At 41.9% G+C, this 24,712-nt stretch overlaps 2 protein-coding genes across 6 annotated transcripts in view; one reads left to right on the top strand and one right to left on the bottom strand.

Moving 5' to 3' along the window:
• The window catches only part of acss2l (acyl-CoA synthetase short chain family member 2 like), a 98,473-nt gene that overhangs the window by 34,142 nt on the left and 39,619 nt on the right, over positions 1 to 24,712 (top strand). The window lies entirely within an intron of this gene.
• ankrd12 (ankyrin repeat domain 12) overlaps positions 1 to 24,712 on the bottom strand; it is a 42,471-nt gene that overhangs the window by 2,459 nt on the left and 15,300 nt on the right. Inside the window, exons 2-12 of one of the 2 annotated variants that reach the window (XM_046051021.1) lie at positions 15,398 to 15,511; positions 12,555 to 12,705; positions 10,908 to 10,979; positions 10,373 to 10,510; positions 9,232 to 9,435; positions 8,583 to 8,725; positions 8,094 to 8,241; positions 3,250 to 7,667; positions 1,362 to 1,460; positions 1,002 to 1,145; positions 799 to 894 (exon numbers count right to left, since the gene is read on the bottom strand). In XM_046051021.1, coding sequence (XP_045906977.1) covers positions 799 to 894; positions 1,002 to 1,145; positions 1,362 to 1,460; positions 3,250 to 7,667; positions 8,094 to 8,241; positions 8,583 to 8,725; positions 9,232 to 9,435; positions 10,373 to 10,510; positions 10,908 to 10,979; positions 12,555 to 12,705; positions 15,398 to 15,457 — 5,673 coding nt within the window. In that variant the 5' untranslated portion in view covers positions 15,458 to 15,511. The remainder of the gene's footprint in view (positions 1 to 798; positions 895 to 1,001; positions 1,146 to 1,361; positions 1,461 to 3,249; positions 7,668 to 8,093; positions 8,242 to 8,582; positions 8,726 to 9,231; positions 9,436 to 10,372; positions 10,511 to 10,907; positions 10,980 to 12,554; positions 12,706 to 15,397; positions 15,512 to 24,712) is intronic. The other variant, XM_046051023.1, reaches the window with a different exon arrangement.

Below are 24,712 nucleotides of genomic sequence, written 5' to 3'. Positions count from 1 at the left end.
CCCACAACTCTCTCCCCCCCCCCCTCCCATGCGTCATGCGAGAAAGTCGCATGACGCTGAGTCACGATAGCCTATCAAATTAGCTTTTTACTTTGACTTTTACATTGATTTATCTTCACTCGAGCTTCTCAGCAGCTAGCTTCCGTGCACATCCGGTTCCAGTGTTGTTAGCGTCGTTAGCTCTGTCGGACTACGACTTCATATTTACATAAAAACCGGACATTACTTGGAGAAAAGAAAGCGAGGAGGTTGAACTACCTGGTGAGTTCAGAAAACATGTGTCTGTAACTTTATTCCAGCTATCATTGTACTTTACTGTGACCAAGAGGAAAGCATTGCAAGGAGAAAATTCGCGGTTGGTCTGAATGCCGCATTAAAGACTCAGTTCGAGTAAACAATAAATAAGTAAAGTAAACTCAAAAACAAAGTGAATATGTGCAGGTGAACACATTCAGTGAGCGGGTATGACCAATATGAAATTGTTTCATGGATAAATCTAGACAATGGGGGAATCTTTTTCCCTTTTGGCTGCTTTGATGCAGCTTTAGGAAAATCCATCTGGGTGTTTTGAGGGTGAAATAGCAAAAATAAACTGCTGCACCATCTCATGTGAAGTTTGCAGTCTTTTACAGGTGATAAAAACAACTTAGCTGGGAGCAAAAATAACAGGACTTGATCTAGATACATGTTTTGGTATTCACTGGTAAACATCAAAGATCATTCCTTACTCTTCACTACAAATGGTAGATGGAAGTGGTCAGTGAAAGCAGACCACACTAACCAATCACATCATCTTACCTTCAGTTTATCAAACTTGTCATCAACATCTTGTAACCAGGACATGAACTGCCTGGCGTTGAATCGGTCTCTCACGGACGTTTTGCCATCATCACTCTGTGAACCAAACACACAACTTATGAGTATTTAAGAGTATTTCTACACATCATCATTAAGACCTGTATTTGTAGTGTAACCAATGACTATTGCTCCATGCAGCTTACCTGCACGTCTTGAGGCATGTTGTACACTTCAGCATCCAATAAAACCGTACAGGCACTGAAAGGAAGAGTCTGATTGGCCAGTGTTCTTGCTGCCCGGTAATGGACTCGTAAGACTTCCTGTTCATTTGAAACAATCAGTTTTTCCTGAAGGGGAAGGAAGACAGTAAGTCCAATTAAATTAAGTCTTCAAGAGGGTATAAGAGGATACAGCTTCAAAATGTCAAGAGGCTTTCCATAAGAGGTATTTTTTCATTTGCTTTTTAACAATTGTCCCATTTCAGATGCTACAAGTAGCACTAGAAATGTTTACAGGTATTCAACCCAAGCAAAATGAGAAGCTCCAAGAGGAAAACTACGTACCCGTTCAATGCTGTGCTGTAGGCGTAGTTTCATACGGAGAACCTCTTGCTGTTTGAACATCTCTTTCAGCTGCTCAGGTAATGATGGAGGTGGAGTTATCTGTTCAAACAATGACAGGAAGACAGTTCAGAACACAAGCGATATCTGACGAGTCACTGTGCAGATTTCAATCAGAAGAACACATTTCTTATGTCCGCTTACTTTTAACTGAATATTTACTTGACATTAACTGCTTATGTCGATAGCTGAACAGCTACATGGACGCACGTAAGGAAATTTACTTCTGGTGACTGACAGCAGAATGCCATGCTTGACTTTCACTGAGACTTGCGGACTGATCTCTGTTAACATGGTTACCAAGTGATTTTGCTAAAATATCTAACATTACATTTGCTTACAGAAATCGGTTTCTTGACAATCAGCAGATGGATGTGATTTTAATTTAGCTTTTGAATTCATTTTAAAATCCCATATCTACAATCACAAATAGTTTAGAAAGTAAAGAAGACCAACCAAACGAACCGAATAAGATCACGTGAAAAGGTGCGACTTTGTCTAGTTTTTTGGTCTGAAACAGGTCAGGAATAAGAAGGACCCATCAGTGCAGGCTGAGAGTCAGAGATGGACGATATGATCTCAAATTAATAATTACAGTAACTCATGACATAAAACTTAACCCTAAAACACATCTAATTACACTCTGAACAGTAATATCAAGTTCACAATAGAAGACGTCACAACAACAGTTTGGCCTTCCTGGTTTGTGCTGTACACATTGAAGAGGACAGCAGCCTGCAAACTGGGGTTTACAGGAAACCCACACACACGGACCAATATTTACTTTTCGATTCCCACCACTCACAGGAACATAAGCTAGGGGTCATCAGAACACTGCACCACAGAGCGGAAAACATACTGCACAAGCCAGAGAGAAGGAACAAAACCACCTGAAGGGGGCACTTACAGCCTGTGGATACCCTAAATGGACCTTTGTGAAAACAGCCACAAGATCCAGGAAGAGGACTAACACTACAGGAGATGAGGAGAAGAAGGTCAAATGCAACAACATTGTGATTCCATACGTGTCTGGAGTATCAGAGAAACTCAGGAGGATTTTCAACAAACATAACATCCCTGTGTTTTTTAAACCCAAGAACACACTAAGACAGATGCTGGTACACCCCAAAGACTGCACACCCAAACACAAGAAAAGCAATCTAGTGTATGCGGTCTAATGCAGTGAGGAATGCACAGACCTGTATATTGGGGAGACTAAACAACCACTACACAAACGCATGACTCAACACAGAAGGGCCAATTCCTCAGGTCAAGACTCTGCTGTCTACTTACATCTGAAGGACAGAGGACACTCGTTTGAGGACCACCAGGTGCACATTTTAGACAGAGAAGATGGATGGTTTGAAAGAGTCAAGGAAGCCATCTACACCAGGGTTGACTTCCCAGGAAACTTAACAAACCTCGTTACAAAAGCCAGGAGCACTAACGAACCAGCGGTACCAATGACCTTGGCAAACAACCCCACAGAGGTTAAATAGCTGAGTTTCCCTACTAGTCATTTCAGAACTGAAGAAGTCTCTTGGATGAGGGACGAAACATCTAGTATATTCAACCAAGTCCAGTTGCCCTTGATCTGAACCTTCGTTGGAAACTATGACCTGGGTGACTGAGAACCTTCACAGACATCAAATTAAAGTGGAACCCTATCATGTTGTTTTTGATCAACATACAGAGTACAGAGCCAAAACAACACAAAATATGAGCAAAACAGGTTAAAGGGGTGATTTCCTAACATTACAATAGGCCAATTTATGTTGGCATACTATGCAACTAAGAATCTGAGTGATCTGAAAAGAAATTAAGAACTCACTGTCGGTATACAGAGCTTGCTGAGGGGGTTCCCGTCTAAAAGGTAGGATCCGTTGAAGGTCACATATTCGTCATAATACTGTGGTGGCTGGGGGGTGACGCTGCACAACACTTTGCGCTTCTCCTCGATCTTCTTCCGGATGTGCAGGAACTCGTAGTAAGGGTTGGCCCTCTCGGTCTGGTAGGGCTGAATCTCCTCCAGCTTTACAGAGTCCACAATAGCAGCCAGTGACTGCTGGCCTCTCTCCTTCTCCTGTTGCGTCGTGGAGCATGACTGGGAGGTCGACACTTTAGGCATCTTTCTTTTGCGTGGATGAGGCACGTGGACGTCCACTTCCTCGTCTACAGAGCGAACCTTGACCTTGGCCCCAGAAGAATCAGAATCCCGGTCTCCAGACTGTGGAGAGGAGCTCCCTGAGACACTGCTGCTGAAGTCAGTCTGAGATGCCGACTGGATAGTGCTTTGACTCTGCTCTTCTCCAGATGATGAGGACTCTGGTTTCTCATCGGCAGGGCTCACCTCCATCGGCTCGGAGCTGTCCTCTGCTTTAGATTCAGAAGAGCCGTCTGTAGCCAGGCTGCCCTCAGCTGACGAACTCTCTGTTGTCACAAAATCAGCAGCACTACCGTTGTTCTCTGAGCTCTGAAGGACGTCAGTCATCTCTTCGGCCTTGTGTTCAGGGCTTGCACCATAGGACGACGCTGGGGGTATACTGTCCATGTTCTCCATCTGAGCATCTGGATATGAACCTGCATCGTCACTGGAAGGTCTTGAGTTCTTGCAGTCTTGATTATTTACATCCATATCCTCCTGAGAACATTCAGACTCTGAGCTGGTTTTGCAAAAGCCTGGCAAGGACTCCCCTGCAGCGGAGCTGGGAATGGGAAAACTGGTGGACGGTACAAGATTTCCTGCAGCCTCTGTTCTGAAGCTTTCTGAAACGGTTTCCACACTCCTCTCTTGTTCTGCCCTACCAGCACTCTCAAGAGGTTTGTCATCATGGTCAAAAACCTGTGCGGTACCCGATTCTGTCTGCTGCACGCTCTCCACACCAGAAACAGCGAGTGTTTCCCTCTGTTGGAAGGTTTCTGTGTTTGTGAGCACTGACGGCTCAGCAGATCCACAAGCTGTAGGTTTTGATGGTTGGTCAGAATCCTTGTTGCTACATTCAGCCTGTTGATCCTCTGTCAGACACTGGACGTCCATCGCAACAGGAGCATCAGAGGAGGAAGTTCTCTGCTCTGCTGATCCTGTTTGAGAGCCACTACACTCTGGAAGCGGCAGGTTTTTACTCTCAGTTTCTTGGTTTAACATCTGTGGTGTTAAACCAACAGGAGTGCTCCCTTCTCTCTCTGTGACTGAATCAGCAACTGAATTCATATACTGCTGATCAATGAGGCTCTCCTCTGTTTCTGCAGAGGCGTCTCTTGTTCTCAGCTCCTCAGTGGGCGGGCTGGGTTTTGGCAGATTTTCAACAGGTTTACCCTCAGTCGATGAGTTGGCATCCTCATCCAGAATAGCTCTGAGGTACGGAGATTCATGTCTGCCGGACAGCAGCGTCCGATTACTTTGCGACACATCCGGAAGACTGTTGCAATCCTTATCATGAACAGACGGCGATCTGGTGGCTTGAATGACGAGGGAAGACTGGAGGAATGCAGATTGGGAGTCTGAGGCTTCTAGGTTCATGTCAGAGTCGTATTCGACATGTCTTGGTGTTAGTGTTGTCGCCTGGCACGAATCCTCTGAGCTAGCAACAGACACCAAGGACACAGACCTGGACATGAGGCCACAGCGTTCACTCTCTGGTCTGGGTGATCTGGTCAGACAGTTTTCCACAGCGGACATGACCTTTGCGCTGATGGAGGGCAGACTCTTTCCATCAAGCGACATTGTTCTGGGGCTGGTGCCGTCCTTCAGGGATTTATCTCTGCTGTTGGCATCAGACGCTTCAGAGCTTTTTGAGCGCATGAGCTCTTTACTCAAACACGGTTCGGTCTTTGTTCTGTCTTTAGGCTTGGACTTCCCTGGATCTGCCAGAGGCCGCTGTTTGAGCCTTTCGCGCTCTTTTTGTTTGATTTTCTCCAGGTGTTTGCGATGCCACTGCTCAATCTCCTGGTCCTTCAGGCTGAGCATGCGCTCAAAGCTGGTCTGCATCAAGTCATCATTCACCAGCCTTTTCTCTTTGGGCTTGGTGTCTCGTGTTGCTAGCGAGGCTTTTGATTTGGCCTTGTCTGAATCTGTCTCGTTTGTTTTGGCCTTGTTGATTTTGACCTGTTGGGAGCGGTCTTTGTGCCGGTCCTTATCCTTGTGTTTATCCGAGTCTCTGTCCCGGTCTCTCCGGTCACGATCCTTGTCTGGTGTTCTCACAACTTCCTCCTTTGATTTGGTAGATAAGGACTTGCTGCTCTCAGACAGATAGCCCTTCTTTTCTTCTAAAAGTAACTTCAGATTGGAGCTTGAGGAAGTCCCATCTTTTATTTTATCCCTCTTTTTCCGGTCACAGTCTTTTTCTTTTGAACGATCAGATTTACAGTGATCTGTGGTCTTCTCCAGAGGTTTTCCTTTCTTATCAGAGATTGTGCGGTCCTTTTCTCTGTGATCCCCAACACTATATTCTCTGTCTTGCTTCTCCCTATCAGACCGTTTGTCAAACTTATCTTTATTTTTTCTGCTGTCCTCATGTTTTTTTGTTGCAGATAAAGATTTCAGTTTTTCATTCTCTTTGTAGTTTTTATCTCCAGGCAAGTGGGAAGAAATGGCTCCTGTCCTTTCTTTTTCCTTCCAACGATCCACTGAATTCTGTGGTTCTGCTTTGTCAGAGTGCTCCATTTTAACCTTTTTTTCCTTGTCAGGATGTCTTTTCTCCATTTTTTCCGTATCTTTCTCCTTTCCTGGGAGCCTCTTGTCAGTTTTCTCGCGTGATCCTCTTTCAGAGGGCTCCAGCTGTTCCTGATCAGCTGTGATCCCGCTTATGGGTTTCTCTTCAGTCTCTTCTTTCAGGCTGTTGCTCTGCAGTGACTCCTCAGGAATCCGCCCTGAGCCATGGCAGTCCACTCTCTCGTCACGCTCACTCGGCTTTGAATCCTTTACCTTCTCTTCTTTACCAGCAGCGTCCTTCCGCTCTTTTTTCACAGCCTTGTCTTTTTCTCGCTCCTCTCTCTGCCTCTTTTCCTTGCTGCTGGAGTGTTTCTCCTTTGCATTTCTCTCATCTTTGACAGGAGAGGATTCAGAGGTCTTCTGTGAGGTATTGTCTTCACCTTCCTTTTTCACTGGCAGAGGTTCATCTGTCTCATCACTTTTGAAAAAATTCTCTTTCCAGAACTCTCTGTCAAACTCCAAATTCCTGTGGCTGTCTTTCCTGGCCTCCTTCTGCCTGTGGCGGCTCCGTTCTGCCTCATATTCCCTCCTGTGTTTGTCTTTCTCCTTATGTTTAAGTTTATGCTTCTTGACTACTTTGCCGTCTAAGTCAGTCTTCCGTAAGGCACCTTCAGCGCTGTCTATGCTGTTTCCTATGCTGCCATCTTTGTAAGGACTCGCATGACCGTCGTCTCCGTCTACACTAGAGTCTTTCTGCTGATGTTTGCTCTTTTCCTTGTGCTTACACCCCTTGGTACTGGAGCCTTCAGTGCTGTAGTCTGCGTCTGTGTAGTGGTTGTATTTGACACCCTCCACCGGACATGAGCTGTCACTGATGGAAATGCACATCTTAGTATTTTCCTGTTTGAGTGGTGTTTGTTTATCTGTCAGGCTGTGGTTCAGCTTTGGAGATTTTATGGATGACAAATGGAAGAGGTGGACGGATGAGTCATCTTTAGGACTGAAAGACATCTTGAAGGAGTCTTCCTCTCGACCTTTTTCTGTGCTCTCGGACACGGTTGCGAGAGAGAGTACCAAGGTTTTGCTGTTCTCTTTCCCATCTTCTTGGTTTTCCTTGTTTTTATTCTGGCTTTTGCTCTTTCTCTTGACCTTGCCCTTTTGCTCAGCATTCTCCTTTTTAGACCTCGTGTCAGCCTTGAGGCTCTCCGAGCTCTGAGAGCAGGTGGGGGAATTTCTTTTCTCTGGAAGGCTCTCCATTTCGTCGCTGGAGGTATCCGAGCTGCAGTGGACACGAGAAGTCTTCTGCTTTTTGGACTTGGAAGAGGAGTCTCCTTTGCCACTCTGCTTCGCTGCCACATGATTCCTATCTTTGTCCTCCTTCTCCCGCTGCCGTAGTTCCCTCCGGAGGATGTGTCTGTCATTCAGGGCTTTACTGAGGTCCTCCTCCTCTTCCTCGTCCTTGAACTCGTACTCATCCAGCCCTGGCACAGACGACGAGGCCTTCGTGGCTGGTTTGCCGTCTGAGTCCTTCTCAGTATCAGAGTCTTCCATGTTGTCATCCACACTGGATGGATTGACAGACGGTGGGTCTTCAGACTCTGCAGAGAAGAGAAGATCAATGTTAAAATTACATTATGAAAGTCAACAAAGCACTTTATACTTTCATACAAACACAAGCAGTCATTGAAGATTGCACGGTACATATAACAAAGTTATTTATTTCTCTATGACAAGTTCAAATTATATTATTACTTTTCTCTTTTGGTGGAAAAAAAAAAACAGTATATAAAATGTTTAGAAGTGCATGTAAAACTGCTAAAACTAAATTTAGTTTCATAAATACAGGTAGAATGAAGCCCAATGTTGAGATTCAATGTTTAAGCCAAATCTGGTCCATCTACAGTGAACACTAATGTACACCTTGTGCTGTGAGGTGCAGTGCATAAGAATATCCAGTAATATTACAGTTAATAAGTGACTTTAAAACGGGAGGTCAGCCAAACACTAGAGCCTTCCCTGCATACCTGAAGAGCTGTCATCTTGGTCAGACAGTGGAACCTCTCCCTTTAATAGCTGTTCCAGCTCCTGAGAGTCTGCCACGTCCACTGGGCGCTCGCCACGCTTGTTGGCCTGGAAGGCATTACCACCATGGCGTAGTAGCAGTTTCACAATCTGTAGAAAGCATAACATGAATTGGAAATCTCAAGACAAACATCAGGTTGTAGATAAACATAACAGTGACTGGCAGAAGTAAAACAGTGAAAAACAACAAAAGCACTTAAAAAGACTTAACATCTTTATTTAAAACTACTGTCCTTTATAACACCGCAATTCAAACCAATGTTTTTAATACAGTGACTCTCAATATTGTTTCTACACATTACTTAAGATCACTGACTGGCTGCGGCAATATTTTCTAATCTTATGCACTTCATAAGTAAGGAGACCATCTGCTGTGGCGGTTTTAAGTCCTACATTACTGTGGCAGGATAAACTTCAAGTAAAGCTCTTACATCCTTATGCCCACTGCTCGAGGCATCGTGGAGTGGCGTGTCATCGTCCAGACCCTGCGTGTTCACCTCTGCACCTGCTGCTATTAAGACCTTTGCCACATCGTAGTAACCGAGATTACAGGCTTCATGAAGAGGAGTCCAACCTGGCGACACAGAGATTTCAGGACTTTCACTCTTTTGTGTCAGTAGGTCACAGTCACAATTTATTGCAAATAGTAACAGCCATTAATAATTTTTTTCCTGTTGGGAGATCAGGCAGGTACATTTACATTACATTTATTCATTTAGCTGACGCTTTTATCCAAAGTGACAATTGCTATACATGTCAGAGGTCGCACGCCTCTGGAGCAACGACGGGTTAAGTGTCTTGCTCAGGGACACATTGGTGAATTGAACCCGGGTCTCTCACACCAAAGGCACAGTCTTATCCATTGCGTCATCACCACAGGTAGAGAGATAAAATGTAACTACACAAAAAACACACGACGTGCGCAGAATGTAGTAACATACACACTGATCTGGTCCATTTGTTATCTCATCATGAGATTTCGCCTTTGAATAAGAACCCGTTAGTCGGCATCATGTTATTAATAGCTACGTTACCGGCATGATGAAAGCTGTTAAATGATCAGCTCCCAGGGCATCGTACCTGCAAAGTCTTTGACGTTGACGTCAGCTCCCAGGCTAATGAGCTCTTTAACTTGCTTGGCATCTCCCCGGATGGCTGCCATGTGAAGGGGAGTCTCCCCTCGCTCGTTCCTCTTGTTGACCTTGTCCTTCTGTCGAGACGAGGCGCTGCTGGGGACTTTCTTCTGCACGGGGGTCGTTTGTGAGGGGTGACTGGGAGTAGAGTCTGGACAAAGGCAGAGAGAAGCATACTTCATTGATGCCTGAAGCAAAAGCCTGTCACAGGATGAGGTAACTACCTGCATTAATGTGCAAGGTACTGGAAGACTGTGCTTACATGCACCTGGATGTCTCAGTAGGTATTTATTAAAGGAATGGTTTAACATTTTGGGATACAGCTTATTTGCTTTCTTGAAGAGTGAGATGAGAAGATTGATAATATTTACATATCTGTAATTTGAAGCTACGACTAGGAGAGGAAATAAAGGGCAACAGCTAGCCTGGCTCTGTTTAAAACAGGTTAGGTATCAAAATATACTTGGTCCCTCCCCTTAGGTTTTTGCACAGACAGAACCAAACAAGATTGAACGTTTAGTGAGCTTTAGAAGTGCTTTTAGGTGGATGTTGCGAGCTTCTGACAGCGCCCGTACTTCCACCTGTTTCTTGTCTTTGTGTTAAAGTAACCGGCTGCTGAGTCCAACTTCGTATTGAACAAACAGACATGAATCTTCTTATCTAACTCATGAGATAAGCACATAAGCAAATTATCTCGTGTCCCAAAATGTCACTGTTCCTTCAATGAGCAAGGCATTGTGCAACCAGTGACACTGGTTTTACTGGAAACCTGAAAACCTGCTTACGTGTGTGTGTGTGTGTGTGTGTGTGTGTGTGTGTGTGTGTGTGTTCAGCAGGTATGTAGTAACCGACATGGTCTTACAACTACTCAGAACCTAATATTTACAAAAACTTCTCCAGTTACACAATACTGTATAAACAATGTCACTGAGAAAAGTATACAGAACAGCTTTCCTTCCAGTAGAGACATTGCCTTATTCTCCAACAACTTTGAAATATTAGAGAGCATGTTTGTCGAAACTCAAACAGTAAATATACTCTGTGCCATCTTGAGGATGTGGTTAAGGTGACAGGGCAGGCACACAAACCTGGACTGTTGGCAGTCATCTGCATTAGGAGAGCCATCTGTTTGCGCTCTGATAGAGGATACCCAAACAAAAGGTTGGCCTGGGACTTCTTGCCCCCAGCCTCCTTTTTCACCTTCTTCTTGTCTGGTCCATCTTTATCTGCAAGAAAACCAACACAAAATTTAGAGAACAGTCCAATAAAAGTCCTGTTTGATTTTAAGCAGAAATTTCAGTGAGACCGTTTTCCTCCTTCCCTTGTATCTGTTGAGCACGCGGAGAAACAGATGACAAGCATGAGGTTTGAAAAATAGAGGACAAAAAAAGACAGCATTCTCTTAAGCCAGCCAAGTGCAGACGGCACTCCTCAGGCACCCCCGTCTCCGTCGGTTGGTTATAACTAAACACAGACATGCGTGAGCTGTAACAGGGGCAGATGCAAGGCGAAAACACACACACGTGCATGTGTGTATGTGTGTTTACATCAGCATAGTGGTGCAAAGTGGGTGTCATGACTTGTAGAGGACACGGGGGCTGAGGATCGGGCTGCAGCGATTACCTGCGTATATCCTGCAGGGAGGCACTAATCTCTCTCCCCAGGTCTCACTCGACTGGCCTGGGTCTGAGTCATCTACAGTGCAAAGCAGAGAGGATGGGGAGGGGAGGGGGATGGGAGAGTGGGGGGGTGGAAGGGTGGGAAAGCACTGCATTAACGCTCACTCTCTCGCTCCCTCCTCGTCTCACATGTACTAAAATACAGACAGACACAAAGACAGACTCGCACTCCACACACAGATTATGAGTCATGGCAACACAGGAGAGAAGATCCAATCCGAGGTGGTCAGTGGAGTCATTACTTCCGTTATTCCTACAGCTGCTCAACACAGGAGCTGAGAGGCACTAGGGAAAGGCTGCTGGAAGAAAAAGCCGCCCTCCATGCTAGTTTAGCTTTAGAACCTGTGCAACATCAATTATACTCAGTGAAGTCAAAATTGAGGGTTCTCATCCGTTAGAATGATGCAGGACCACACAATGAAAATCATTACCGTTGAGTCCTCTACAGAGGAGATGAAGGCAAATCTCCCGGACCTCAAGCAGTCTGTAAAACGCATTACCATGCTTAATTTTCTGTGATTATGGATGTACATACACTAACCTATTTTTAGCTCTTAAGTCTGATATAAACATAAAATTAAACTAAATGATAGAAGCAGAATAGTCTATTTACACAAGTAAGAGAAGTAAGATTATAACTTCAGGTTCCCAATGTCTCCAATGTGAAGCTCAGCGGTTGAGCATTTTTATCTCCTACATCACAACAGTTAGCAGGAAATCCAACAGAGCAGTTATCATCGCAGCATCTTCTTACAACTGCATTGACAATTCCAGGTCTTAAAAAAGGACAGGGCTGTCATTCTATATTTTTGCATATGTAGTTTTATTTTATAAAAAGTGTTAATAATTTACTAAAACAACTGGACACTATAGTGTTTAGCTAACATTACTTAAACAGGAGTAAATAGTGGAGTTGTTCTGGGGGACTATTTCAGCGGTGAATTAAAAACACATTTCCATGCTCTACAAAGTATTTACAGCAGCAAGATGTTGTATGTGCAACTGACTCAAAATAAACTACAGAGCCAGTGTACATGGTAATGAAGGATTGTGTCACCCAGTGCAACAGTGTGGCTCACGAATGTGTTTTTAATCGTTTCTGAACAACAATGGAGGTCTTTGACACAGAGGACAAAGCTATATGAGGCTTTGGCTACACACGTTAATATGATCAGTTCTTTGTTGGTTTTGGTCATTACATGGGATTTATCAACAATGAGAAAAATATAGAATAACGCCAGCCTTTTTTTTAAAACTTAAACAAGACAGCATATTGGGAACTTGAAGCCTAGTTTTATGTCACAGTTGACATACTACATTTAAAATGATTTTACTCCACATGTATGTGATTTCGTTTGCTTTTTTATTTAATCTTATAATATAACTTGGTATATATCAACACAACAGGCCACAACTTCTTCAGCACAATCACATTTGGATCCTATTGCCAAAGAAGTTGAAACCCTTTGACTCAAAGTCCGTATAGAAAATGTTCAACACCAGGCCAGCAGGGGGCAGTGTGAGGACATGGCAGCCAGCCAGCAGCATGGCTGTTGAAAGAGGAGCAGGGAGGAGTTGCAACAGTTCTTACCAGTGTCAGAGTCTCGCTCCTCTGTCCTGAGTGGACTGGTAGTGAAGGAGAGCTTGCGCTTCATGGAAGACTTGGCTTTCCCTTCCTTCCCCAGCAATTCACTCCGGTCCAGCTTCGGAGTTTTGGTGAATGGGGACAACTTGTCTTTGCTCTGTCAGAGGAGAGGACAAAATGTTTTTAAGAAATCTGGCAAATATAGCAAAGGTGTGGCCACATTTGTGACTCCTGAGGAGTGTGTGTGTATGAACAATACAGTTTGTAAATAAGCTGAGGCACACCTATTTAAAAAAAAAAAATAAAACTCAACTAGCTCGACAACAAAAAGGGTCAAGCTTAAAGTGCAGGTAGTATTTCAGAGACAAAAGCTTGATAAAACGTGACACTAACATGTGCAGATGCTTATATCACACGCTGTGTTGTGTCTGTGACATATTGTTTGGGTCATACAGGCAGCAGGTTTTCCTGCATGACTCATAAAATCTTATTCCCAAGGCAGGGTCTCTGCCAAGCGAAGAATAAAAGATCAGGAGTGACTCGTTTTGTTTACACACAGAAATAAAATTACAGAAGAGAAAAAAAGGCTATTTTAAGTGGTACTAGGCTTGTTGTAGTGTGAGAATCAAAGATAAATACTAATACACTGACTATTAGATTAATGGCTTCCCTTTACTCAACACTGCTGAATCAAACAATTCACAAGTTATGCAATGTTGTTGATATACAAAAAAGGGAGGAGGAAATAACAGCTAGTGACCTCTTGTTTCACTGCCATTGTACACATGCACATCTGCACCATCCTGTACATTCACTATTTGTACATTTTCACATTTATTTGTATTTTTATTGTTTGTTCACTGCTCTACTCTTTGACATGCCGCTATCCCGAATTTCTCCCATGGGGGATAAAGAAATAAAATTAAATAAAGTTCTATCTTATCATGAGGATTTACAAAAAAATAAAACAAATTGCTACAGCTGAAGTGTAGGTCTAACCATAATAAAAAACTGAGTCAAGACTCAATGAAATTAAGGACTCAAACTATACACACTGAACACGATCTTATCAATTCACTGAAGCAACACCCACTCCACACACAAGACAGAAAATGTTATATTTGATCCCTCCTTGCTATATGTTTTTACGGCTGTTTTTTTTTTGCATGTGCATGGAGAGGCTATCTGGATTCTTCAGAAAATGCTAAACTTATGTTAGGAGTGGTGAGGAGAAAAATACTCCAGTGCATCATAGGCCACCAGTCATAGCACCCACTGCGTCAGGCCTAAACATTACACTAGTAATATCTGTATTATCAAAATTTCTTACAGTTCCAGTTACCGGGTTCTTGCACTCTGATCTGCAGACAAAGCTTTTTCAGTACCAGTACTTTAGTGAGCTGCACTTGGTGCAGTAAAATACATTTCTGGAAGAGGGAAAAATGTCTGCAGTGTGGTGCTTCTTTGATCTCAGTGAAGCAATATGCCAGCTGTGCAAAGCTGAAGTGTCTGGCAGTGTTAAAAGCAGAATAGAGTTCACATGAGAAGCACTGCTATCTTAAAAACAAATGCAGACATGAATTGTCTTATTTACGCAGAAAACTATAAATAAGTAGTCTAGTACTGCACTACAGGGACAGGATTTTAAAAACACTCACTGCAGTTTTTCCAACTTACATACTACATATTCAATTAGGTACCTTGTACTTAAACACATGAGCATCAGTTGATTTCTGATAGGCCACACAATGAAGCATGAACAAATATTCACTAAGTGGGTTTCAGAATACTAGCTGGCATGATGGTCCCCTCCCATCTAAATTTATTTTGTTAGATTACTGGTGAATGACATCTGATCAAACAACAAGATTAGCATCAATGTCAACATGTACATGTATGGCTGTCAGAGAGCAGTGAACTTTATAGTTGAAATAGGAATAAAGAATGGTGTCGCTTGAAGGTTAGATGTGTTCTCTGACAGCACCCAGATGTGTTTATCTAAAACGCATATCTACAAGCGTTCCAGCGAGCGTGCTAATTTGTGTGTTTACATGTAGTAGAGACCTTTATACAAATGTCTGAAGGAAAACTTGTCACCATGACAAAACAAAATGTGACCAGGCGTAAAAATATGCTAAACATATGGTCTCGCAAGGATATTTCAGCACTGAGGAAGTTCTCACCATACTGAGGCATCTAGATAAAGAGTCAGTCTGTTTAGCATTTTGCATCTCGTAGCCCTCCATGACAACAGTGACTGAGCCAATCTTCTAAAATTACCACTGTCTCTGGTAAATAATGCAAGACTTACTCATCGTCACTGCTGACAAATCCCTACTAAAGTACTCAAAATGCCACAGGTACAAAACAATCTCACCTGAAGGTCTGTTTGGTAGCTGCTCTATGCTACCAAACAGACCTTCAGGTGAGATTGTTTTGTCAAGTTCAAGAATGAATTCTGAACCTCAATTTATGCCAACGCGGACAAGAAGTCCCTAATGTTCTCTGCAACTGAACATCTACAATTTCATGACAACTGGACAAACTCCATCTGCTCATGAACATTATGCTACATGATTTCCATCCCACTAAACCGACTGTGAGGTAAGATTATTTTGTCAACTGCTGGTTTCAAGATTAAGCCTCAACTGGGGATCAAAATTTGCGCTGCATACCTGTCTTGTTTGAATCAGAAATAAGAAGAATTAAAAGAAAACAAGCTAAATATTTCATGAAGCCCTATCGAGTAAAACTTCATTATACTTGTTTAACATGGGAGGGCAAAGTAACAAAATTAATTTATTCCACAGTGTGGTCTTCAGTGCTATTCTGTGTCTGTGCTTACATACCTTCTTCCCCGCCTGCTTATCCACCATGGCTCCATCTTTGTCGCTCCCAGGTTTGGCCATGGTGTGGCACCTGACTAGCTGCGACAGCTACAACACAGCGGGTTCATCATGCACCTGAAGACAGAAAGCAACGTCAATGACGAGGATTTTAACATTGCCTGTTTACACAAAGTCCAAAGAAACACTACCCTAGTTATCCACTCAGACTGTGATTTGGCAGTGTCACTGGCAAGAACATGAGACATGTTTAAATACAGGTGCAATTAAATGAAAATTCTTTACCGACACTGTTTACAAGCTAGGCTTTCTGCAAACCTCTGCATCACAGAGGAAACAAGAGCTAAGTAAAGAAACGTCACTTAACCCCAGAGAGTAGTGGAGAGGCAGTGTATGAAACAGCAAGTGTAACTCAGCTGTGTTTCAGAATGTAGGCTGAGTGAAACTGTAATCTGGGATTTTTATTGAAATTTCCATTGCACTTGATGAGACTGATCTCAGAAATCAGGCAGGAAACAACTACACAAGGGAGCATGAATCACAGCTTTGGGGACTCTTAAAAGTTCTGAGAGGAAAACATCCCCTCTGCATGGTGTCATTACGGCCTACTCATCAGTATAACCAAGCTTCTCTCTGATGTGGTTTGTGTCAGTGTAGTAACACATGCAGCAGAGTCAACGGGGGCACTGTGGGCGCCTGCAGTGTCTGGAGAAAGCGCAAGATTCAGCTTAACATGCGCATGAAGCCAACATGGCATGTGTCACACTAATCTCGTCACATGAAGACAGCTGTTTTCAGTCACAAGACCCTCTTTCTCAGGTACTTTCAGTTAACTTTCCCTGCTTCTTTTTTCTTTTACACGCTCTTTAACAAACAGCACCACATCTGATTTTACAGAAATGGCTTCTCTTGGCCCTATGAAAGTACCTGCAAACAGTAGTTTATATTAGGAGACCTGAGAGTCACTGATATGTGGTGATGCAGCCTTTTAAAAAGGAATGGGACAGCCCCATTACTCAATATGCATCCAATCACAACTAGAATTTATATAGTAAAACATTTAATGTACGAAAGATCTCGCGTCATTGTTATATTTTTTAGCACTGCACTTATTCACACAGCAAACAGGACCGGGGTGACCCACCATGCTAAAGAGTACATGACAAATTTTCCTAACAACTGTGAGGCTTTCTTCCAATCAGAAGCTAGTTTCCACTATCAGGGCTGAGTGCCTAATGGAGTAATTGACTAATCCTTTTGTTTCACCGGTTACAGCTTCTCAAATATGAATGTTGTTTTCTTAGTCTTTCACAAAAAATTAACATTGATATAGCTCACTCATCTACAGGTATAGGCCAGTATACATATTAGGGGTCACAATTGACAGGACAAGGGCAGCCACAACTTCCTAATAACAAAGTGTGCTGCTAAACCACTGGAAGGTCTATCAGTAGCAAGCATGCAACTTAATCATTTCTTTTCATGTGATCTGAGTCTTTATGGTTACGGCAGGGACTGGAAAACGATCCTGTGACACACCACTGTATTTTATGTGCTGTATATAACACAGGCAAAGGGTTTGCTATCCTAGCCTCAAAAGCACACAAGTAATGTTGCAAGCAGTCAGTGGACTTAGATGTGGTGCTTAAGATTTGTGAATCAAACATGCTAGTCCTAGAAATAGCACAGTGACACACTAGACAACCATGACAGTACAATGGATCCATACCCATGTACAAAAAAAAAATAAAAAATGATCACAAACATACAACCTCTGTGGCTAAACAAAACACAAAAGACTGGAAACCTTCATTAATGAGATGTCATCAAGCTAACAAGAACTTCATGGCTTTTCATACACATCACCTTCACATGGAACAAGTATGTGGTGTATCAAGGACTTGTGAAAACAGCAAGTTTTACAAGAGCTAAAGCACTCCAAGACAGAAGCAGTACAGAGCGATGGTTCTGCCACTCTTTATGAAAGAACAAGAAACGTTTTTTGTTTTTTTATAAAAACCAGCCACGACAGTGAGGCTGGTATCATTTTTTAAACTATAACTGTAGTCACGAAACTTTACAGGTGTGTAGTTGAGATCGAAATTAAGGCAGAGTTCAAAGATTAGTGTGCTCCGAGCAAGGGCATCGGAAGTAGAGGGGTAGGAAGTAGGGAAGGGGCCACCACAACACCTACTACTCCGACCATCTTATCACAGCAGTGATGGTTCATCAGGATACATGAACATTTTTAGTTTTTTTAATCGTAGCTGGACAATAAATATTGTTAATGTTCTTGCCAAACCACTCTTGCCAATAATGACACATTCGACATTTAACTAACCATGTTTAATGCTGTCCTTCACTTATCAAACCAGGGAATATTTCAGCAAAATGCATGTCAAAACTCACATAGGTTAAAAGTTAACTCTGCAACGACAGTTAGGCATTTGATAGGTCTGTCACAATGATTACAATATCGACCTATCATACAATATAGGGACATGACCTTGATCATTATTGCTGCCCTCGATATTGCCCGTTGTGTTAACATGTGTGTCTGTTTACATTAGGGCTACAACGATTAGTTGAATTCTATTATAAAAAAATCATAGATGAAATTTCATAGTCAACGCATCATTACAGAGAGGCTGTTTAAGGGAAAGACAGCAATCTTCTTATTAAGAACATTTCTGGTTGTTCATTTCTAAGGCAAGTTTATTTGTACTTACCAACTGTAAGATAGTTTCAATGTTCGTACCTCTGTTATGCTGTTGTTACAATCTGAGTAATCTGAGCCGGGAAGGCTTACATAATGAATAAATCTGGCTAAGTTCACCTGTTTCACCAAATTCACTTCTCTCGTGTTCCTTTGCATCATACACACCAATTTGGCATTCCAGCTAGTATGATCCCATCACACGTGAGTCTCCATTTACACGTAATATGTCATAATTTTACTTGAGTTTCAGAATATGGAATTCCTTGTGATCTTTGTAATGAACAATTAATGAAAATCTTACCGAAACAGCAACAAGGAGGTGCAATATTTGTTTGAAAGCAAAACGTGTGTCAAAATACCATTTTCAATTTGCTGTGCTACAGAAATGTACTGGCCTACACATCATATTCTACAGACTTAAGAAAACATCTTTGTTTGGTACAGATCCCAGCAAAAAATAAAAATCACACATTATTTAAATGTTTTTCAATAAAAATTATAATTATGTAAAAGTGGCCATTCCCTCCAATATCGCAAATCATATCACAATTAGATATTTTTCCAAAATCGTTCAGCCCTAGATACACTGTATGTTTGTAAGAGTTAAAATGATCAGTCCATCAATTAATTTGTCAATCAACAAGAAAATACGCAACTATTTTGATCGATGAATTGTTTACATCTTTTTATAAAAAGCAAAAACTATATACGTTATCTGCATCCAGTTTGTTAATTCTGAGGATTTGCTGATCTTCTCAGCTTTATATTAATCTACATTAAATGGCTTTGACTCAAAACATGTGATTTTAAGATGTCATCTGGGGCTCTTTATTTACCAAACAATTAAGAGAAAAATAATCAGCCAATTAATCTGTAATGAAAATAAGTTTGTTGAGCCCTAGTGTTTTCATGTAATTTTATTTTGTGTGACTAATTATGCAATTAATCATCATTATCTTTTTTTGCGACAGCACGGGCACATCCAAACAGCTACACATGCCTTTTGCTTTTCCAGACAGAATCCAGTTGTACTTATTTTCAGCACTAAATTACCATGAATAAGACGACCAGACTGCTCAAAAGGAATCCAACATTTAGTTTCTAAAGATGCATTTAAGACCTTTGCTGATCTGAGTAACAGCACTGTGTTGACAGGTATCATTTTTCCAACACACAGCCCTGCTGCTCAGCTGAGGCCAGCGAGAGGACCATCATTAGTCAGCAGATAGCCAGTATGCAGCAGCACCGTCATTCACCCGGCTGAAAGGGAGAATTGAGCAGCCCACAGTGAACACGTTGGTGTAAAGAGGCTAGTGTAGCAGGGGTATTAAAGCCGTATGGACAGACCGGGACCAGGCCAGAAAACAAACGCTGACAGGACTCCAATCTGGCCCAGAGATGAGGCGAGGAGGGTGTGACTATAATTACAGAGGTATTTGGGCACTCGCCAGTTTGGCATTCGCTGCATTTCATGAGCAGCTCAGGGCTGCATAAGCCCCTGCAAGCTCTGCCATTAACCTTAGGCTGTTTCAAGTCTAGATCAAACCTGGCCTTGAGGACTAAAGTTGAGATTAGTTTGACATGGGATCCCGTACAGTGAAAACACTGATAGCAACAGTTTCATAACCCGCTTTGATCCAATGAAACAGACTATCAAACTGTAAAATCACGACTGCATACGGGTGAGAAATGTACTACAGAGAGAAGTGACACCAGAGACTGGCTGGTTCCTCTGCCACAGACAGCGATACATCAGCGATATGGTAAATAATTCAGCAACCAAGTAGAAGACACTGAAGAACAAAATAGTAGTGCGCCAACTGATTATTTTCATTATTGATTCATCTGCCAATTATTATTTCAACTAATAGAATAAAAATTCTGTCATTAAAATGTCAGAAAATTATTTACAATTAAATTAAAAAAAACTGGGAAAAGCAGCAAATTACTTTTGAAGGAGGGTTTAAAAAACTGAATGAAACAATTCTTAAAATAGTGCAGAAACATTTTCTGTCAATCAATTGATCGATCAATACTAAATCCCACATTTCTTAGTTCCACATTCACAATTGCAATGATTTTCTGCTTTTCCTTGTCTTATGTGATATTAAAATTTTTGGGTTTTATACTGATGGTTGGACAAAACAAGACATATAAAAAGATGTCACAGTGGGCTTTTCCGATTTTTGGAGGCCAAAATACTCTGGAACAAGGCTGACAGATTAAATCAATATTTAAAATAATTACTTAACTAATAGACTAATCAATCCAGCTCTGAAATATCCTTCTGTCCAGGTCAGTGAAATCACGTGCTAGGCTCCGTTTGCCATGTAGCCACATCATTGTAACAAGTTTAAGTGGACAATCAAAACATGGTGGCCCATGAGGGCTGGAGGTCAATTTACTTTTCAGATTATGTGAATTATAAATATAACAGTTCCTCAATGATCCTCTATGTCTGGACATGACAACCACTTGTAATGAAAAATATGGGTGTGAATTTTTCAAATTCTAAATATCCACCTGCACTGACTGAACTAAGTCAGTAAAATCCCAAGTTAAGTGTGCTGGCTCCACCGCCATCCTTCTGAGAAACAGATGTCTCTGTATTTATTTATAACCTGGTGCTCCTGCACTTTAACTCCACTGGTTCCTGAATAACAATAACAACATTTCCCTGTAGTGCTGGAGCACGCTGGCCCCCACAGCAGAGCGGCTGCCTCAGCGTGTGTCCGTGCGCGAGTGTCACGGTTTGGGGGTCTGTGGAGTTGGTGCGGAGATGTGTGCTGGGTGGGGTGGTGGTGAAGAGTGTGGTGGTGTAGCTGGGATAGATGAAGAGCACACACAGTATGGTAACTTGATCCCCAGACTGCAAGATGGGACGGGGATGGAAGAGGGCTAAGAATAGCACTGAGCCTGACACACAGCGCAAAGTACGCCACCTCCAACAGCAGCAGCAACATCACTCCACTACAGCTTCCAGGGTACTGCCTACTGTGAGCACGCACCCCCCCCCCCCCCCCCCCCCCCACACCCCCCCCCCCAACCCCCATGTGGAAAATAAATATGATTTTCCCCCTGGTCTCCCATGTGGCTGCACTCAAGACTGCAAACACAAAGGATCCTAATGGAAAATAAGCTCTGAATGCATTACCGTGTTGAAAATGTAACACACTGGTAGAAATAAAAGCAAGTGGATTATTAGTAAGAATATTTGAAATCAACATTAAAGCTAGTCAGTTTTTCCTTCAATATAAGGCGGGCAAATCCTGTAATACACTCAAGGAGACGCACTACGCTTGCTGCGACAGTAAACAGCCGGTCACGTGGTTGTGGTTCTCTATGCTGTCAGGCTAAATGATGGGGGAGGTCTCTCTCAGCTGCACATCCACTCCACACTTCGTCTCCTCCTCCGACTCCCTAATGAGTAGCAGGACAAAGCCAGATGCAAAGGCCTGATTATTGAGACTACAGGAGAGGAGCAGAAGAGGCAACAAAGCCCAGCAAAGAGGCAGCCATCCTCAACATGATCACACACAGAACAACGTGTTTTTTCTCTTTCACAAATTTATGTGCCTGCAATATATAAATACCCCTAGATATGTCTGGTCCAATTATTTGCTCTTGACAAAACAAAAAAGGAAAATCCTACTCTTTAACATGTATAATCCAATTGATTGTTAAAATGATGGACATTTGATGAATTGCATTTTTTAAATGACGAATTATTCATTAAATGTATTCATGTAAAAATACAAATATATCTGCTGTTTAATTTATGGAGACATAAGAATAAACAATGGGTTTGTAGCTGTCATATTACAACATTTTAAACATTAAAAGATCCGTTAACATGTTTTTATTGATGCATTGAATATTGAAAGCAGCAAAAGATTTATTTCATAAAATACTAAATTCATTACTGATGAAAAAAATAGCTAATGCAATAACCCTGTAGTAATATGTAAACCAGGCTAGTTGTTGGTGTGGTGTTACACTGTACATAGCATAGGCCCATATAAAATGCAAAAATCAGCACAAGCGCACAATACCCCAAACAAACAAATTACTTAGTTAAATATACAATAAAAATAAACACACCTAAGCCATAACTCTTTGTGTTATTTAGTCGCATCCATACAGTCCTTCTGCCTCAACTGTCCACCAAATTCTAAAGCATAAAATTTCATGCACAAAATGTGCAGCTTTCCTTGTCCCGTCACTGGATCGAGGGAACAGAAGGCATATTTCAACACAGACAAACAAACAAAGTGACACTGGATGCCTCAAGGCGTCCGTTCACCTCTTGCTACCCTAACCCCCAGACAGACGAAACACGCCTCTTACAACCAGAGTGTCTGGTCTTCGGTCCAGTAGTTGTTCAGTTGCATAAATGTGCCAGCCATGCTCTTGGTAAGAGGTGGAGAGCACTGGTTTAACCTCTCCCACGTGGGAAAAGCGTGGGATACCATTGCCAATAGTGGTGAGTAAATGTCTGAACAGGCACAAGTCAATTGCTGCCAACATTTCAAAGAAGCTGATAAATGTTATCAAACCGAGCCAGCCACCCTCACCAATTAAGATTTTGTTATTTGTGGTCAAAATTAAAACAATTCTGATGTGAACCAATGTAGACCAAATAGTTAATTTTCTGTCCAATATACAGTCCAGCAAGCATAATCTCCCAATTTAACTAAGAACAAATCATTATTTCAGCAAAATCATTAGTTTGGCAAAAATACTTGACACCAAATTTTCTGACTTAATTCATAATAATCCCAGCATTAAGCTGTTGTAAGACCACGACATAATGTACTTTATGTGTCCCGAATGTGTATTCTTATGTAAGGTTGAGTGCTGAACTGTTTCACAGCCTTATCCATCATTTAAAAAGCTTCCATAAAAACAGGAATAGCCCTAAATTTACAAGGGAGAGACTCAGGGCATGGCTTGCACACAAATCAAAAGCTTCATAAAATAGCCAAATGTTTGTATGCGAGAAGCATAAATAGGGTTAACTTTACTGGCAGCAGAATAAGGCTCAGCCCACTGAAACACGCCCATTAAATTGGTCCAAGAGAGTCTGAAAGCCTTAAGAAGCCTACCGCCACTGCTCTGAATGTAGGTTAATGATCAGATACCCAAGCAGCAGACAAGAACAATGAAGCCTTTGCTGCTGATTATGGGTTAAAAGGGAAGGGAGAGGGAATGGGGGGAGGGATTAGAGCAAAGGTTAGGACCTAGGCAGCATCAAGTTCACATGACTCAACCAAACACTGGGAAACTGGTGTTGTTCAACTGTCAGGAAATACATCAACAGCAGAAATTCAACAGTAAAAATGGTGATTGAAAACCTTGAATAATATTTACAATGGTATTTACAAATGTCATTAGTTGTGGAAAGCAAAACTGTTATGCATGTGGTAATGAAAAAGTAATTTAATTTCTTAAAGACTGGTCATTTTTCACTTCATGGGCTAACAAGAACATGAGCAAATTAAATAATGTATTAATTCAAAACACTGATTTCAGATATTTTGTGCCTAGAAAAAGAAACTGCTTTGTCATAGTTGTCCCTGAAACCACATACATGGCTATTAAAAAAAAAACAAATATATAAACACATCCCTAACGAGGTGTCAAAACCACAAGGAATGCCCATCCACTGGGATGCATATGAGCAACTAGCAGGCCTCGGTCTGAAAAATAAACCATGAAGGAAATGCTGTGTCAGTTTTCATTATGACATTCAAGACATGACTCCAGCTACACCTGCCACATCCTATTAGGCTTGATGGATGTCGATTCCATCACAGACTCGACACATGGCTGCCCGAGTTGTGCCAAAACCACAGCTTTGCAGTGCAGGAGTAAGAACTCTGTGAGGCCAGCGTGTCAGACTGGGGAGGAATAAACCCCCTTGAGCAAATTAAGTCTTTGATCAGCATGCAGCATGAAGATTAGTAGCGGTTTCATTTCAGCCTATTCACGTCACACATTTGGTTTTTTACGATGGTGCAGATAAGCATATTGTTTACAGAACACACTCGCAGGGTTGCCACTACCACATTATTGTGCACATTAACACGCATTCTTGTTGCACAAAGGTTCACTGATTGTTCCAATAAAACAGTATGTATATTTCTAGGGAAGAAAACAAAAAGGAAACCATTTTAAGCAGCCAAAATCATTTAGAAAGAAATAAAATGGGCATGATTTCTTACTGCATAGCTTTGACAATTTAATGAAAGTAATACATTTTGGTATAAGGTTCCAACTAATAATTATTTCATTAATTAATGAATCTGCTGCTTGATTTACTGATCAGTTGGAGGGGAGGATAACAATTTTACAGAGACCATGGAGACATCTTCAATTTGCTTGTTTTGACCAACAGTCCAAATGTCAAAAGGTTATCAACTTACAATAACAGAAGACTAAGAAATGGAGATGCACTGATTGATCGCCTGGTGACTGCTTTTCAGCCTGATTGGCCAGGGAATGGTGACCAGGACCGATCACTTTAACATGTTTGATTCTTTGCCGGTCATATTTACAAGCATGCTGTGCTGTCCACGTCATGCACACGGAGACAAAGA

Source organism: Micropterus dolomieu, linkage group LG06, assembly GCF_021292245.1.
Source record: "Micropterus dolomieu isolate WLL.071019.BEF.003 ecotype Adirondacks linkage group LG06, ASM2129224v1, whole genome shotgun sequence".
Lineage (NCBI taxonomy): Eukaryota > Metazoa > Chordata > Actinopteri > Centrarchiformes > Centrarchidae > Micropterus > Micropterus dolomieu.
Note: the sequence above shows the minus strand (reverse complement) of the source record. Positions and strands in the feature narration are given on the sequence as shown.